The sequence below is a fragment of the Salvelinus fontinalis genome, chromosome 9 (assembly GCF_029448725.1).
Source record: "Salvelinus fontinalis isolate EN_2023a chromosome 9, ASM2944872v1, whole genome shotgun sequence".
Taxonomy (NCBI): domain Eukaryota; kingdom Metazoa; phylum Chordata; class Actinopteri; order Salmoniformes; family Salmonidae; genus Salvelinus; species Salvelinus fontinalis.
The window spans coordinates 20,858,760-20,877,332 of NC_074673.1; the positions used below are offsets into that span (position 1 = coordinate 20,858,760).

An 18,573-nucleotide genomic window follows, 5' to 3' on the forward strand; every position below is an offset into this window, starting at 1 on the left:
AAAAAAGTAGAGATAGAAATAATGGGGTGCAAAGGAGCAAAATAAATAAATAAATAAATACAGTAGGTAAAGAGGTAGTTGTTTGGGCTAAATTATAGATGGGCTATGTACAGGTGCAGTAATCTATGAGCTGCTCTGACAGCTGGTGCTTAAAGCTAGTGAGGGAGATGTTTCCAGTTTCAGAGATTTTTGTAGTTCGTTCCAGTCATTGGCAGCAGAGAACTGGAAGGAGAGGCGGCCAAAGGAAGAATTGGTTTTGGGGGTGACCAGAGAGATATACCTGCTGGAGCGCGTGCTACAGGTAGGTGCTGCTATGGTGACCAGCGAGCTGAGATAAGGGGGGACTTTACCTAGCAGGGTCTTGTAGATGACCTGGAGCCAGTGGGTTTGACGACGAGTATGAAGCGAGGGCCAGCCAACGAGAGTGTACAGGTCGCAGTGGTGGGTAGTATATGGGGCTTTGGTGACAAAACGGATGGCACTGTGATAGACTGCATCCAATTTATTGAGTAGGGTTTTGGAGGCTATTTTGTAAATGACATCACCGAAGTCGAGGATTGGTAGGATGGTCAGTTTTACAAGGGTATGTTTGGCAGCATGAGTGAAGGATGCTTTGTTGTGGAATAGGAAGCCAATTCTAGATTTAACTTTGGGTTGGAGATGTTTGATGTGAGTCTGGAAGGAGAGTTTACAGTCTAACCAGACACCTAGGTATTTGTAGTTGTCCACATATTCTAAGTCAGAGCCGTCCAGAGTAGTGATGTTGGACAGGCGGGCAGGTGCAGGCAGCGATCGGTTGAAGAGCATGCATTTAGTTTTACTTGTATTTAAGAGCAAATGGAGGCCACGGAAGGAGAGTTGTATGGCATTGAAGCTCGCCTGGAGGGTTGTTAACACAGTGTCAAAAGAAGGGCCAGAAGTATACAGAATAGTGTCGTCTGCGTAGAGATGGATCAGAGAATCACCAGCAGCAAGAGCGACATCATTGATGTATACAGAGAAGAGAGTCGGTCCAAGAATTGAACCCTGTGGCACCCCCATAGAGACTGCCAGAGGCCCGGACAACAGACCCTCCGATTTGACACACTGAACTCGATCAGAGAAGTAGTTGGTGAACCAGGCGAGGCAATCATTAGAGAAACCAAGGCTGTCGAGTCTGCCGATGAGGATGTGGTGATTGACAGAGTCAAAAGCCTTGGCCAGGTCAATGAATACGGCTGCACAGTATTGTTTCCTATCGATGGCGGTTAAGATATCGTTTATGACCTTGAGCGTGGCTGAGGTGCACCCATGGCCAGCTCTGAAACCAGATTGCATAGTGGAGAAGGTATGGTGGGATTCGAAATGGTCGGTAATCTGTTTGTTGACTTGGCTTTCGAAGACCTTAGAAAGGCAGGGTAGGATAGATATAGGTCTGTAGCTGTTAGGGTCAAGAGTGTTCCCCCCTTTGAAGAGGGGGATAACCGCAGCTGCTTTCCAATCTTTGGGAATCTCAGACGACACGAAAGAGAGGTTGAAAAGGCTAGTAATAGGGGTGGCAACAATTTCAGCAGATGGTTTTAGAAAGAAAGGGTCCAGATTATCTAGCCCGGCTGATTTGTAAGGGTCCAGATTTTGCAGCTCTTTCAGAACATCAGCTGACTGTATTTGGGAGAAAGAGAAATGGGGAAGGCTTGGGCGAGTAGCAGAGGGGAGGGCAGTGCTGTTGACCGGGGTAGGGGCAGCCAGGTGGAAAGCATGGCCAGCCGTAGAAAAATGCTTATTGAAATTCTCAATTATAGTGGATTTGTCGGTGGTGACAGTGTTTCCTATCTTCAGTGCAGTTGGAAGCTGGGAGGAGGTGTTCTTATTCTCCATGGACTTTACAGTGTCCCAGAACTTTTTTGAATTTGTGTTGCAGGAAGCAAATTTCTGCTTGAAAAAGCTAGCCTTGGCTTTTCTAACTGCCTGTGTATATTGGTTTCTAGCTTCCCTGAAAAGTTGCATATCACGGGGGCTGTTCGATGCTAATGCAGAACGCCATAGGATGTTTTTCTGTTGGTTAAGGGCAGTCAGGTCAGGAGAGAACCAAGGGCTATATCTGTTCCTGGTTCTAAATTTCTGGAATGGGGCATGCTTATTCAAGATGGTGAGGAAGGCATTTTTAAAAAATATCCAGGCATCCTCTACTGACGGGATGAGATCAATATCCTTCCAGGATACATCGGCCAGGTCGATCAGAAAGGCCTGCTCGCTGAAGTGTTTCAGGGAGCGTTTGATAGTGATGAGTGGAGGTCGTTTGACCGCTGACCCATTACGGATGCAGGCAATGAGGCAGTGATCGCTGAGATCTTGGTTGAAAACAGCAGAGGTGTATTTGGAGGGCAAGTTGGTTAGGATGATATCTATGAGGGTGCCCGTGTTTACGGAATTGGGGTGGTACCTGGTAGGTTCATTGATAATTTGTGTGAGATTGAGGGCATCAAGCTTAGATTGTAGGATGGCTGGGGTGTTAAGCATGTTCCAATTTAGGTCGCCTAGCAGCACGAGCTCTGAAGATAGATGGGGGGCAATCAGTTCACATATGGTGTCCAGAGCACAGCTGGGGGCAGAGGGTGGTCTATAGCAGGCGGCAACGGTGAGAGACTTGTTTTTAGAGAGGTGGATTTTTAAAAGTAGAAGTTCAAATTGTTTGGGAACAGACCTGGATAGTAAAACAGAACTCTGCAGGCAATCTTTGCAGTAGATTGCAACACCGCCCCCTTTGGCCGTTCTATCTTGTCTGAAAATCTTGTAGTTGGGGATGAAAATGTCAGAATTTTTGGTGGTCTTTCTAAGCCAGGATTCAGACACGGCTAAAACATCCGGGTTGGCAGAGTGAGCTAAAGCAGTGAACAAAACAAACTTAGGGAGGAGGCTTCTAATGTTAACATGCATGAAACCAAGGCTATTACGGTTACAGAAGTCATCAAAAGAGAGCGCCTGGGGAATAGGAGTGGAGCTAGGTACTGCAGGGCCTGGATTCACCTCTACATCACCAGAGGAACAGAGGAGGAGTAGGATAAGGGTACGGCTAAAAGCTATGAGAATTGGTCGTCTAGAGCATCTAGAACAGAGAGTAAAAGGACGTTTCTGGGGGCGATAAAATAGACATGTCTGTCTGTGTGTGTGCATGGACATGTCTGTCTGTGTGTGTGTGTGTGTGTGTGTGTGTGTGTGTGTGTGTGTGTGTGTGTGTGTGTGTGTGTGTGTGTGTGTGTGTGTGTGTGTGTGTGCATGGACATGTCTGTGTGTGTACATGGAAATGTCTGTGTGTGTATGTGTGTGTGCATGGACATGTCTGTGAGTGTGTGTGTGTGTGTGTGCATGGACATGTCTGTGTGTGTGTGTGTGTGTACATGGAAATGTCTCTGTGTGTGTGTGTGTGTGTGTGTGTGTGTGTGCATGGACATGTCTGTGTGTGTGTGCTAGTGAAAGGTTGCATGCTAGTGAAAGTGCTACCAGTGACTGATTCAACCTAAAGCTCTGTAGCCCTCAGGAGGTTGGAGGGAGCAGGGCAATGTTGTCATTACATATGATGTCTTTGAGGTGGGGGTAGAGACAGTGTTTCATATCCACATACACACATGTACACATGTACAGTATACCCACACTGTGTGCATACACATAGGCTGCCATAGCAACCCAGCTATGGGTCACCCATTAACATGGTGACCCGTATAAATAAGTCTCACATACTGTACTATGACCGTACAAAGTGTGTGTGTGTGTGTTTTAGCATGTGTGTGTCCCCTGTAAGTCCAGTTAGACAGGGGAGTTTCTCAGAGTGGAAGCTAGTCTACACAGTATTCACAAAGTATTCACCCACAGTTCAGAGCAGTTTTGCCTGTTGGTAAATAGAGGTAAAGGTGTAGAGGCAGACATAACCTTTAGAGATAGCTCAATATGTACTGATCATACCACAGCTGACTGTATTGGCCTTGTGGTTGCATGTTATATTTTGAGCTTGTCTGTTAGTTCATGTTCATGTGTGAGTGAGTTTGTGTATGTTTGTGCAGGTGTGTGTGTGTGTGTGTCCTCTGGCTGTGGGTGTCTGCACGGTGATGTGAGATGACAGATATTCATTTCTCCCCCTCACTTTGACATTAGAGCAGGCGGTGAAACCAGTGTGTGTGTGTGTGTGTGTGTATTTCGACCCTTCCCACAGGGCACGTACGTCAATTCAACGTCTATTCGACACTGGATCAAAGTCATTTAATTGAAATGATGTGTAAACAATGTTGGTTCAAACAGTGTGTACCCACTGGGCTAGGTCTTCATCAGGCATTCATATTCCAGGTGTGGGTGAAAGGTCCTATATATTGGGGCAGTGCTCAGTGACTTCACATCCTGAAACAGGAGGTAAAAACGCAAAATAGGTTCACAGAATCAACATTAAAACAATCAAAATATATAACCATACATGAGGAATGTGATAAATGTTTACAATTATATACAGTACCAGTCAAAAGTTTGGACACACCTAGTCACTCAAGGGTTTTTCTTTATTTTTACTATTTTCTACATTGTAGAATAATAGTGAAGACATCAAAACTATGAAATAACACATATGGAATCATGTAGTAACCAAAAAAGTGTTAAATAAATCAAAATATTTTTTTACTTTAAGACATGAAGGTCAGTCAATGTGGACAATCTCAAGAACTTTGAAAGTTTCTTCAAGTGCAGTCACAAAAACCATCAAGCACTATGATGAAACTGGCTCTCATGAGGACCGCCACAAGACAGGAAGACCCAGAGTTACTTCTGCTGCAGAGGACAAGTTCATTAGAGTTACCAGCCTCAGAAATTGCAGCCCAAATAAATGCTACACAGAGTTTACAAATAACAGTTACATCTCAACATCAACTGTTCAGAGGAGACTGCGTGAATCAGGCCTTCATGGTCAAATTTCTGCAAAAAATAAACACTACTAAAGGACACCAATAAGAAGAAGAGACTTGCTTGAGCAATGGACATTAGACCGGTGGAAATCTGTCCTTTGGTCTGATGAGTCCAAATTTGAGATTTTTGGTTCCAACATGTCTTTGTGAGACGCAGTAGGTGAATGGATGATCTCCGCATGTGTGGTTCCCACCGTGTAACATGGAGGAGGTGTGATGGTGTGGGGGTGCTTTGCTGATGACACCGTCAGTGATTTATTTACAATTCAAGGCACACTTAACCAGCATGGCTACCACAGCATATGTGAGAAAACATTCCTCATGAAGCTGGTTGAGTGAATGCCAAAAGTGTGCAAAGCTGTCAAAGGCAAAGGGTGGCTACTTTGAAGAATATCAAATTTAAAATATATTTTCATTTGTTTAACACTTGTTTGGTTACTACATGATTCCATATCTGTTTTTTCATAGTTTTGATGTATCCACTATTATTCTACAGTGTAGAAAATAGTAAAAATAAAGAAAAACCCTTTAATGTGTCCAAACTTTTGACTGGTACTATATATACACAATTATAAGGGCACAGGGCGAGACCCAGATGCAGACATGGGAGGCAGATGGTTCGAGTCTCTGATATTTATTATAATCCAAGGGGCAGGCAATAGAATGGTCGTGGACAGGCAAAAGATCATAAACAAGGTCAGAGTCCAGGAGGTACAGAGTGTCAGGCAGGCTCAAGGTCAGGGCAGGCGGTATGGTCAGGCAGGCGGGTTCAGAGTCAAGGCAGGCAAGGGTCAAAACCAGGAGGACTAGCAAAAGAGAGACAAGAAAAAGCAGGAGCACGGAAAAACACACTGGTTGACTTGACAAGACAGACAAACTGGCAACAGACAAACAGGGAACACAGGAATAAATACCCAGGGACTAATGGGGAAAACAGGGGACACCTGGAGGTGTGTGGAGACAATCACAAAGACAGGTGAAACAGATCAGGGCGTGACAACAATATTCCCTTCAGGTAAAAACAGCAGTTTGGACATAGAACTATAGAAAAGGTTTCAAATCAAACTCCTCAGTCAGGCCAAGATATGGGACAGTGTGTTGACCCTGTGGATCTAGAAAGATTTCCTTTTAAGTAGTTTCCTCCCAATGTCCCCTCCCCTGCATGACATCTTAACCCTTTCTATCCCAATGTATCTCAGAGAACTAATAGGGTGTCCGGTTTCAGCAAAATGAACAGCAACAGGGTTTATATACTGTACAGTGCATTCGGAAAGTATTCAGACCCCTTGACTTTTTCCACATTTTGTTACAGCCTTATTCTAAAATTGGTTACATTGTTTTCCCCCTGATCAGTCTACTCACAATACCCCATAGTGACAAAGCAAAAACTGTTTTTTTTTTTAAATGTTGGTAAAAAAAAACCTGAGATATCCACTTACATAAGTATTCAAACCCTTTACTAAGTCATTTGTTGAAGTGCCTTTGGCAGCGACTACGGCCTTGAGTGTTCTTGGGTATGGTGCTAAAAGCTTGGCACACCTGTATTTGCGGATTCTCAAATTCTTCTCTGCAGATCCTCTCAAGCTCTGTCAGGTTGGATGGGGAGCGTCGCTGCACAGCTATTTTCAGGTCTCTCCAGAGATGTTCGATCGGGTTCAAGTCCGGGCTCTGGCTGGGAAACTCAAGGACATTCAGAGACTTGTCCCGAAGCCACTCCTGCGTTGTCTTGGCTGTGTGCTTAGGGTTGTTGTCCTGTTGGAAGGTAAACCTTTGCCCTAGTCTGAGGTCCTGAGCGCTCTGGAGTAGAGGTCGACCGATTAATCGGAATGGCCGATTTCAAGTTTTCATAACAATCGGAAATCGGTATTTTTGGGCGCCGATTTGCCGAGATATATATATATATTTTTACACCTTTATTTTATCTTTATTTAACTAGGCAAGTCAGTTAAGAACACATTCTTATTTTCAATGACGACCTAGGAACTGAGGCAGAACGACAGATTTTTAACCTTGTCAGCTCGGGGGATCCAATCTTGCAACCTTACAGTTAACTAGTCCAATGCTCTAACACTGATTACATTGCACTCCACGAGGAGCCTGCCTGTGCCGCGAATGCAGTAAGCTAAGGTAAATTGCTAGCTAGCATTAAACTTATCTTATAAAAAACAATCAATCAATGACTGTCATTGCTCCAATATGTACTTAACCATAAACATCAATGTCATGTTTTGTCTTTGATCTTCATGTTTTGTCCCTGTGCTTCCCTCTGCTGGTCTTATTAGGTTCTTTCCCTCTTTCTATTCCTCTCTCTCCTCTTCCTTTTTTCCCTCTCCCGCTCTCTCTCTCTATCGTTCCGTTCTTGCTCCCAGCTGGTTCTCATTCTCCTAACGACCTTATTTACTCTTTCACACCTGTCCCCTATTTTGCCCTCTGATTTGAGTCCCTATTTCTCCCTCTGTTTTCTGTTTCTGTCTTTGTCGGATTCTTGTTTGAGGTTAGCTGCTCTGTGTCCTTGTTCCGCCCTGTTGTGTTTTTGCATTTGTCAGATGTTGCGGTTGAGCAGGTGTCTATGTCAGCTACGGTCTGTGCCTTCCTGAAGCGACCTGCAGTCGGTGGTCGCGTCTCCAGTCGTTCCTCTCTACTGACAAGAGGTTTTCAGTTTCCTGTTTTGGATTACCTTTGGATAATATCCAGGAACATCATTGTTTGTTTAAGACTGGAATAAAGACTATGTTTCTATTACGTCGCTTTTGGGTCCTCCTTCATCAGCATAACAATCAATGCCTTTGTTGAAATCAATACACAAGTATATATTTTTAAACCTGCATATTTAGCTAAAAGATATCCAGGTTAGCAGGCAATATTAACCAGGTGAAATTGTGTCATTTCTCTTGCGTTCATTGCACGCAGAATCAGGGTATATGCAACAGTTTGGGCCGCCTGGCTCTTTGCGAACTAATTTGCCTGTAACGGCGGAGTTTTGAGAGAACCAAGGCGCAGCGGAGTTTGAACACATAATTTATTAAAGAAAACACGAACTTGACTAAACTAACAAAAACAACAAACGGTGTAGACAGACCTAGACGACGAACTTACATAAAACAAGAAGAACGCACGAATAGGAAACATAGGCTACACAAATGAACGAGGAACAAACAAACCGAAAACAGTCCCGCGTGGTGTACAGACACAGACACGGAAGACAATCACCCACAACGAACACTGTGAAAACGCCTACCTAAATATGACTCTTAATTAGAGGAACGCCAAACACCTGCCTCTAATTAAGAGCCATACCAGGCAACCCATAAACCAACATAGAAACAGAAAACATAGAATGCCCACCCAACCTCACATCCTGACCAACTAACACACATAACAAACTAACAGAAATAGGTCAGGAACGTGACATTGCCAGAATTTTACGTAATTATGACATAACATTGAAGGTTGTGCAATGTAACAGGAATATTTAGACTCATGGATGCCACCCGTTAGATAAAATACGGAACGGAATAAACGTTTTGTTTTCGAGGTGATAGTTTCCGGATTAGTCAAAGGTATATGGTTTAGAGAGAAATAGTCGACGCGTTATAATTCCTGTAATAACTTGCAGTTGAACTTGACAGGGGTTCCTTCATTATTTTACCGTTCATGTCTTCCATAGAGAATGTCTTGATCTACTTCAAATAAGGTCTGTGTTTCGTGCAGGCTTAAACCGCCTCGACGTTTTGATACCCGTGTAAATCTCACTAGGATAAGGTAACGTTTGTCAACATATTTTCATAAATCCACTACAAAAAAAATGATCTTCGCTTATATTTAGCCAATATTGATCAGAGTTACCTTTTCCTATGGATATCTACACAGTTATAAATTTGGCAAGGTGGTGTAAGCCTACACGAAACACAGACCTTATTTTAAGTGAATCTAAAAATATCCTATGGAATAAATGAAGGAACCGCTTTTCAGATTTTGCTAGAAGGTGTCATGGGAATTATGACTCGCACTTTGGTCGTAAATTCTTACCATGCCCATTATTAAAATAGGATTTCCTGCATATAGAAATGACAGTTTTTGTTTTCAACATTCATCACAGGTAACTTAAGCTATATTTTTTATTCAAACAGTTGAGAGTATTTGTCTCCTAAGCAGACTCTTCAGTATCATTGTCACTTCAGCTGTGTGTGTGTGTGTGTGTGTATTTATGTATTATATTAAGTTAAAATAAAAGTGTTCATTGTTCATTCAGTATTGTTGCAGTTGTCATTATTACAAAAATGTGTGTGTGTGTATGATATATATATATATAAAACTTTAAAAAATAATCGGCCGATTAATCGGTATCGGCTTTTTTGTCCTCCAATAATCAGTATCGGCATCGGCGTTGAAAAATCATAATCGGTCGACCTCTACTCTGGAGTAGGTTTTCATCAAGGATCTCTCCGTTCATCTTTCCCTCGACCCTGACTAATCTCCCAGTCCACGCCGCTGAACAATATCCCCACAGCAAGATGCTGCCATCACCATGCTTCACCAAAGGGATGGTGCCAGGTTTCCTCCAGATGTGACGCTAGGCATTCAGGCCAAAGAGTTCAATCTTGGTTTCATCACACCAGAGAATCATGTTTCCCATGGTCTGAGAGTCCTTTAGGTGCCTTTCGACAAACTCCAAGCGGACTGTCATGTACCTTTTACTGACATGTACCTTTTACTGAGGAGTGGCTTCCGTCTGGCCACTCTACCTTAAAGGCCTGATTGGTGGAGTGCTGCAGAGATGATTTTCCTTCTGGAAGGTTCTTCCATCTCTACAGAGGAACTCTGGAGCTCTGCCAGAGTGACCATCGGGTTCTTGGTCACCTCCCTGACCAAGACCCTTCTCCTCCGATTGCTCAGTTTGGCCGGGCGACCAGCTCTAGAAAGAGCCTAGGTGGATCCAAACTTCTTCCATTTCAGAATGATGGAGGCCACTGTGTATTCTTGGGGACCTTCAATGCTGCAGACATTTTTTGGTACCCTTCCCCAGATCTGTGTCTCGACACAATCCTGTCTCGGAGCGCTACGGACAATTCCTTCAACCTCATGGCTTAGTTTTTGCTCTAAGATGCACTGTCAACTGTGGGACCTTCTATAGACAGGTGTGCATTTCCAAATCATTTTCAATAAATATAATTTACCACAGATGGACTCCAATCAAGTTGCAGAAACATCTCAATGATGATCCATGGAAACAGGATGCACCGGAGCTCAATTTCGAGTCTCATAGTAAAGGGTCAGAATACTTATCTATAGAAGGTAGTTAAAACAAACATATTAATAATCATTTCATCATTATGGTGCATTGTGTGTAGATTGATGAGAATTTAAAAAATCTATTTTAGAATAAGACTGTAACGTAACAAAATGTGGGAAAAGGGAAGGGGTCTGAACCGTTCGCAGTGCCAAGCATTGTTAAAAATATTTTTTTCACAAAACTAGTGCACTGGTTCTTTAATAGTCCTGTACTAGCGGACTGCAGCGAGGGTATGGTGGTGTTTTGAATAGAGTGTTAATACACACACACACACACACACACACACACACACACACACACACACACACACACACACACACACACACACACACACACACACACACACACACACACACACACACACACACACACACACACACACACACACACACAGGCCTTGTTAGCTGAATAGTATAACCAGAGAGGAACATTAGTGATGTAGTCATTATTTAAACATGACCAGTCTTTGCTTTTATACAGTAGCTGTGGTTTTAGAGCTGGCTTATATAACAACTGGTAGACCTAGCAATTAGGGTAAAACAGCGGAGGAAACACACACACACATACAGTACATACACACATACACACGTTATCCCAGGCGTTGAAGGTGAGTGTTATTGTTTCCATAGTGATGGGCAGCTGCTGGGTCTGGAGGGCGGGACTTCCTCCAGCAGACAGGAAGGAGAGGGGTCAGTAGGTGTGGCTCGTAGAGAAGGACCCAGCGACTATGAACTTGCCCTGGAGAACAAGACCAAACAGGTGTGTGTGTGTGCAGAGGCATACATGTGGGTTGTGATTAACTGGGTTTGTGTTTCTGTGTGTATATGATACTGTACTCTTGATGAGAGAGAAAGAGAGAGACAGACAGAGAGAGAAGAGAGTAAGAAAGAGAAGACACCAGGCCTTCCATCTCACGGGTACAGGAACATGGGGGATGATGGGTTGTCATGGTAACAGCTAATAGCTCCTGCTGACTGCAGGAGATGTCTTTATATTGCACAGAGAAGTGTCAAATGGACCACGCTGTGTGTGTGTCTTTCTCTCTCTGTCCTTATTCTCCCTCTCCCCCTTCTTCTCTGCTTCTCCTTCCCACTCTTCCACTCCCACTCTCTTTATCTGAGCCTCAGAGGACGTAAAAGGGGGTTACTTGTCTTCTGTTTGCTTTTTGTTTGAGACACAGTGAAGTAGCGATAGGTGTATCTGGTAGAAAGCTATTGGAGTTTGGTGAGGGGGTGTGTTGTACTGTTTTCAGAGAGGAGAGCTTGTCCCACTTTCCTTTTATATTTGGAGAAACATCAAGTTTAACAACCGGAGGCTTTTAGCATTGTTCTGTTAAGACTACAATATTTCCCCCAAAAAACCTTCCCAACAATATTTTTCTCTCCACTCTCTCTTCTTTTCTCCCCCCTCTCTGTCTGTAGATAGAGGAGTTGCAGCTGAGGTACGGTGGTCACCTGGTGTCGCGGCGCGCTGCGTGTCGTATTCAGACAGCGTTCCGTCAGTACCAGCTCAGTAAGAACTTCCAGAAGATCCGGAACTCTTTGTCAGAGAGCAAGTTGCCACGCCGCATTTCCCTGCGCCGGCCGAACCCCAGCCGGGGCCAGAACCCCACCCAGCGACACAGCTTCCTGTTAGAGAGCCGGGGCCAGAACCCCACCCAGCGACACAGCTTCCTGTTAGAGAGCGGGGGCCCACCATTGCGCCCCAAAACACCCCCACCACCCCCCTCACGCTCCACCTCCCTGCCCCCCTCAGCCTCCCCTGCCACGGGCCCTGGCCCCTCGCTCACACAGCTGGAGGACTGCTTCTCAGAGCAGGTGGGCTTTATGTAACACTAGCATAGCCTAGCATCATAATAGTTTGCCGTTACAGTGAGCCTAGTGTTTCATTATAATACAGCTTAAAGGTCTTCCTATAACTAGTATTATGATTCTTATTCCAGGTGCGCTCGCTGGCCCATTCGATAGACGAGGCCCTGCGTGGGTGGAGCCTGTCGGAGGGGGTTGAGGGGGGAACAGGGGGGCTGCTGATGGACCCCGAGGCGTTTCGGGCGGCTGGTCAGAGTGCCTGTATGCCTCGCAGCGCCAGCTCCCTGCTCATGGCCTTCAGAGATGTCACCGTTCACATCGACACCAACAACTACACTGTCTCCACGACTACCACCTCCACTACCACCACTACCCACGGCAACACAGGGGTAGGGGGGGGAGGAAGCAGGCAAGCCTCAATGGACGGGGGAGGGGGAGGGGGAGAGGGAGGTGGAGGGGTAGGGAGACAAACAACAACCTCCCAGCTGGGGGATGAGAAAGAGTTCCCTGCCCCCCCTCCCAGTGAGGAATTGTTGAAGGGAGGAGGGTCGAGGATGGAGTCAACTGTGACAGGGCAGGGGAGAGAGTTGGGGGGGCAGAGTGGCTCAGAGATACTCAGTTCCACCTCTACCTCCACCTCGGCCCAGTCTAACCAGTATACCACTCAGTCCTCCTATCCCCAGTACCACCAGTATTCCACATACCCCCAGGCCCATCACCCTCAATCCCAGTCAGTCAGGGACCCCAACACTGAGGCCCTCCAAGCCCTGGTCCTCTCTCTGCCCAGAGACCGATGCCAGGACCCAGCTTCCTGCCGATCCCCCACACTCTCCACTGACACACACCGCAAACGACTCTACCGCATCGGACTCAACCTCTTCAACGTGTAAGTACGCACACACACACACGCAAACACGCACATTATACACCTTATAATGTAGCAAGATGTCGCCGACATAGATGGTCGTCTCGCGATTATTAGTTATTCGTTTTTTATGTATTATTTCTTCTCCATGGCTAAGGTGACTAAAACTTTTAAGCGTGTTAACCCTCGCAAGGCTGCCGGCCCAGACAGCATCTCTAGCCGCATCCTCAGAGCAAGTGCAGACCAGCTGGCTGGTGTGTTTATGGACATATTCAATCAATCCCTGTCCCCACATGCTTCAAGATGGCCACTATTGTTCTTGTTCCCAAGAAAGCTAAGGCAACTGAAAAAAATGACAATCGCTCCATTGCACTCACTTGTGTCATCATGAAGTGCTTTGAGAGACTAGTCAAGCATCATATCATCTCCACCCTACCTGATACCCTAGACCCACTCCAATTTGCTTAACGCCCCAATAGATCCACTGACGTTGCAATCGCCATCACACTGCACACTGCCCTAATCCATCTGGACAAGAGGAATACCTATGTAAGAATGCTATTCATTGATTACAGCTCAGCATTTAACACCATAGTACCCTTCAAACTCGTCATTAAGCTCGAGACCCTGGGTCTCGACCCCGCCCTGTGCAACTGGGTCCTGGACTTCCTGACAGGCCGCCCCCAGGTGGTGAAGGTAGGAAACAACATCTCCACCCCGCTGATCCTCAACACTGGGGCCCCACAAGGGTGCATTCTCAGCCCTCTCCTGTACTCCCTGTTCACCCAAAACTGCATGGCCACAAACGCCTCCAACTCAATCATCAAGTTGAAGCTCGCATCCGCTACAAGACCATGGTGCTTGCCTATGGAGCTGTGAGGGGAACGGCACCTCCGTACCTTCAGGATCTGATCAGGCCCTACACCCAAACAAGGGCACTGCGTTCATCCACCTCTGGCCTGCTCGCTTCCCTACCACTGAGGAAGTACAGTTCCCGATCAGCCCAGTCAAAACTGTTCGCTGCTCTGGCACCCCAATGGTGGAACAAACTCCCTCAAGACGCCAGGACAGCGGAGTCAATCACCACCTTCCGGAGACACCTGAAACCCCACCTCTTTAAGGAATACCTAGGATAGGATAAAGTAATCCTTCTGATCCCCCCCCCCCCTTAAAAGATTTAGATGCACTATTGTAAAGTGGCTGTTCCACTGGATAAGGTGAATGCACCAATTTGTAAGTCGCTCTGGATAAGAGCGTCTGCTAAATTACTTAAATGTGTAAATGTAAGTTTGCGGACGACACTACAGTGGTAGGCTTGATTACCAACAACGACGAGACGGCCTACAGGGAGGAGGTGAGTGCCCTCGGAGTGTAGTGTCAGGACAATAACCTCTCAATCAATGTCAACAAAACAAAGGAGATGATCGTGGACTTCAGGAAACAGCAGAGGGAGCAGCCCCCTATCCACATTAACGGGACAGTAGTGGAGAAGGTGGAAAGTTTTATTAAGTTCCTCTGCGTACACATCACAGACAAACTGAAATGGTCCACCTACACAGACAGCGTTGTGAAGAAGGCGCAACAGCGTCTTTTCAACCTCAGGAGGTTGAAGAAATTTGTCACCTAAAACACTCACAAACGTTTACAGATGCACAATCGAGAGCATCCTGTCGGGCTGTATCACCGACTGGTACGGCAAGTGCACCACCCTCAACCACAAGGCTCTCCAGAGGGTAGTGCGGTCTGCACAACGCATCACCGGGGGCAAACTAGTTGCCCTCCAGGACACCTACAGCACCCGATGTCACAGGAAGGCCAAAAATATCATCAAGGACAACAACCACCCGAGCCACTGCCTGTTCACCCCGCTATCATCCAGAAGGCGAGGTCAGTACAGGTGCATCAAAGCTGGGACCGAGAGACTGAAAAACAGCTTCTATCTCAAGGCCATTAGACTGTTAAACAGCCACCACTAACATAAAAAGGCTGCTGCCAACATACTGACTCAAATCTCTGGCCACTTTAATAAACTGACTTAATAAAGGTATCACTAGTCACTTTAAATAGCGCTACTTTAATAACGTTTAAGTGTTCTACATTAGTCATCTTATATACATATACTGTATTCTATACCATCTACTGCATCTTGCCGCGCGGCCCTTGCTCATCCATATATTTATATGTACATCATCTTATTCATCCCTTTACATTTGTGTGTATAAGGTATTTGATTTGATTTGATAAACGATCACACACAGGGTTGAATTGTCCTCTAGCTACTCACAGAATTATTCACAGAACAGGTATTTGCTCTAGAAAGGGGGAGAGGAAAAGGGAGAGAGAGGTGGAAAGGTGAGTACAGTTGAAGTCAGAAGTTTACATACACCTTAGCATAATACATTTAAACTCAGTTTTTCACAATTCCTGACATTTAATCCTTGCAAAAATTGCAATAGGTCAGTTAGGATCACCACTTTATTTTTAGAATGTGACATGTCAGAATAATAATAGAGAGAATGATTTATTTCAGCTTTTATTTCGTTCATCACATTCCCTGTGGGTCAGAAGTTTACATACGTTCAATTAGTATTTGGTAGCAATGCCTTTAAATTGTTTAACTTGGGTCAAACGTTTCGGGTAGCCTTCTACAAGCTTCCCACAATAAGTTGGGTGAATTTTGGCTCATTCCTCTTGACAGAGCTGGTGTAACTGAGTCAGGGTTGTAGGCCTCCTTGCTCACACACGCTTTTTCAGTTCTGCCCACAAATTTTCTATAGGATTGAGGTCAGGGCTTTGTGATGGCCACTCCAATACCTTGACTTTGTTATCCTTAAGCCATTTTGCCACAACTTTGGAAGTATGCTTGGGGTCATTGTCCATTTGGAAGACCCATTTGCGACCTAACTTTAACTTCCTGACTGATACTTATTTTCCACCATAATTTGCAAATAAATTCATAAAAAATCCTACAATGTGATTTTCTGGAATTTTTTTCTCATTTTGTCTGTCATAGTTGAAGTGTACCTATGATGAAAATTACAGGCCTCTCTCATCTTTTTAAGTGGGAGAACTTGCACAATTGGTGGCTGACTAAATACTTTTTTGCCCCACTGTACACGCACGCACACACACACACACACATGCATACACTTATATTGTACTTTCTATCTCTGCTCTAGGAACCCAGAGAGAGGCATCCACTTCCTGATCACGCGTGGTTTCGTCCCAGACGCGCCCATGGGCGTGGCCCACTTCCTGTTACAGAGGAAGGGCCTAAGCCGACAGATGATTGGAGAGTTCCTGGGGAACAGCAAGCTGCTCTTCAACAGAGACGTCCTGGAGTGAGTCCACACACAAAATAAAGCACAAATATGTTTTACACATACGGATGCATGCTCTCACACTGCAGAGAGCGAGAGAGCCAGGAGATTGTGTTTTGCTTAGAGAAAAAATAGGTCACAGCACTCAGCACAATTTTTTTCTCCCCCTCTCTCCCCTTCTCTTCTTTTCTCTCTACTCCCCCTCTCTCCCCTTCTCTTCTTTTCCCTCTACTCCCCTCTCTACCCCTCTCTCCCTTCTCTTATTTTCTCTCTACTCCCCCTCTCTCCCCTTCTCTTCTTTTCCCTCTACTCCCCTCTCTCCCCCTCTCTCCCTTAACTTCTTTTCTCTCTACTCCCCCTCTCTCCCCTTCTCTTCTTTTCCCTCTACTCCCCTCTCTCCCCCTCTCTCCCTTCTCTTCTTTTCTCTCTACTCCCCCTCTCTCCCCTTCTCTTCTTTTCTCTCTACTCCCCCTCTCTCCCCCTCTGCCCTTCTCTTCTTTTCTCTCTACTCCCCCTCTCTCCCATTCTCTTCTTTTCTCTCTACTCCCCCTCTCTCCCCTTCTCTTCTTTTCACTCTACTCCCCCTCTCTCCTCTTCTCTTCTTTTCTCCCTACTCCCCCTCTCCCCTTCTCTTTACTCCCTCTCTCCCCTTCTCTTCTTTTCTCTCTACTCCCCCTCTCTCCCCTTCTCTTCTTTTCTCTCTACTCCCCCTCTCTCCCTTCTCTTCTTTTCTCTCTACTCCCCCCCTCTCCCTTCTCTTCTTTTATCTCTACTCCCCCTCTCTCCCCTTCTCTTCTTTTCTCCCTACTCCCCCTCTCTCCCCCTCTCTCCCTTCTCTTCTCTCTAATCCCCCTCTCTCCCCTTCTCGTATTTTCTCTCTACTCCCTCTCTCCTCTTCTCTTCTTTTATCTCTACTCCCCCTCTTTCACCTTCTCCTCTTTTCTCTCTACGCCCCCTCTCTCCCCCTCTCTCCATTCTCTTCTTTTCTCTTTACTCCCTCTCTCCCTTCTCTTATTTTCTCTCTACTCCCCCTCTCTCCCCTTCTCTTCTTTTCTCTCTACTCCCCCTCTCCTCTTCTCTTCTTTTCTCTCTACTCCCCCTCTCTCCCCTTCTCTTCTTTTCTCTCTACTCCCCTTCTCCCCTTCTCTTCTTTTCTCTCTACTTCCCCTCTCCCCTTCTCTTCTTTTCTCCCTACTCCCCCTCTCTCCCTTCTCTTCTTGTCTCTCTACTCCCCCTCTCTCCCTTCTCTTATTTTCTCTCTACTCCCCCTCCCTTCTCTTCTTGTCTCTCTACTCCCCCTCTCTCCCTTCTCTTCTTTTCTCTCTACTCCCCCTCTCTCCCTTCTCTTCTTTTCTCTCTACTCCCCCTCTCTCCCTTCTCTTCTTTTCTCTTTACTCCCTCTCTCCCTTCTCTTATTTTCTCTCTACTCCCCCTCTCTCCCCTTCTCTTCTTTTCTCTCTACTCCCCATCTCCTCTTCTCGTATTTTCTCTCTACTCCCCCTCTCTCCCCTTCTCTTCTTTTCTCTCTACTCCCATTCCCCCCTTCTCTTCTTTTCTCTCTATTCCCCCTCTCTCCCCTTCTCTTCTTTTCTCTCTACTCCCCCTCTCCCCTTCTCTTCTTTTCTCCTTACTCCCCATCTCTCCCTTCTCTTCTTTTCTCCCTACTTCCCCTCCCCCCTTCTCTTTACTCCCTCTCTCCCTTCTCTTCTTGTCTCTCTACTCCCCCTCTCTCCCTTCTCTTCTTTTCTCTCTACTCCCCTTCTCCCCTTCTCTTCTTTTCTCTCTACTCCCCTTCTCCCCTTCTCTTCTTTTCTCCCTACTTCCCCTCCCCCCTTCTCTTTACTCCCTCTCTCCCTTCTCTTCTTTTCTCTCTACTCCCCCTCTCCTCTTCTCTTCTTTTCTCTCTACTCCCCCTCTCTCCCCTTCTCTTCTTTTCCCTCTACTCCCCTCTCTACCCCTCTCTCCCTTCTCTTATTTTCTCTCTACTCCCCCTCTCTCCCCTTCTCTTCTTTTCCCTCTACTCCCCTCTCTCCCCCTCTCTCCCTTAACTTCTTTTCTCTCTACTCCCCCTCTCTCCCCTTCTCTTCTTTTCCCTCTACTCCCCTCTCTCCCCCTCTCTCCCTTCTCTTCTTTTCTCTCTACTCCCCCTCTCTCCCCTTCTCTTCTTTTCTCTCTACTCCCCCTCTCTCCCCCTCTGCCCTTCTCTTCTTTTCTCTCTACTCCCCCTCTCTCCCATTCTCTTCTTTTCTCTCTACTCCCCCTCTCTCCCCTTCTCTTCTTTTCACTCTACTCCCCCTCTCTCCTCTTCTCTTCTTTTCTCCCTACTCCCCCTCTCTCCCCTTCTCTTCTTTTCTCTCTACTCCCC

At 45.9% G+C, this 18,573-nt stretch overlaps 1 protein-coding gene across 3 annotated transcripts in view; it reads left to right on the forward strand.

Annotated features, from left to right (window-relative positions):
* Positions 1 to 18,573, forward strand: part of LOC129862250 (IQ motif and SEC7 domain-containing protein 3-like) — a 40,369-nt gene that overhangs the window by 6,334 nt on the left and 15,462 nt on the right. For all 3 annotated transcript variants that reach the window (XM_055933725.1, XM_055933727.1, XM_055933726.1), the window contains exons 3-6: positions 10,845 to 10,974; positions 11,637 to 12,032; positions 12,158 to 12,909; positions 16,068 to 16,229. In XM_055933725.1, the coding sequence (XP_055789700.1) occupies positions 10,845 to 10,974; positions 11,637 to 12,032; positions 12,158 to 12,909; positions 16,068 to 16,229 (1,440 nt within the window). The remainder of the gene's footprint in view (positions 1 to 10,844; positions 10,975 to 11,636; positions 12,033 to 12,157; positions 12,910 to 16,067; positions 16,230 to 18,573) is intronic.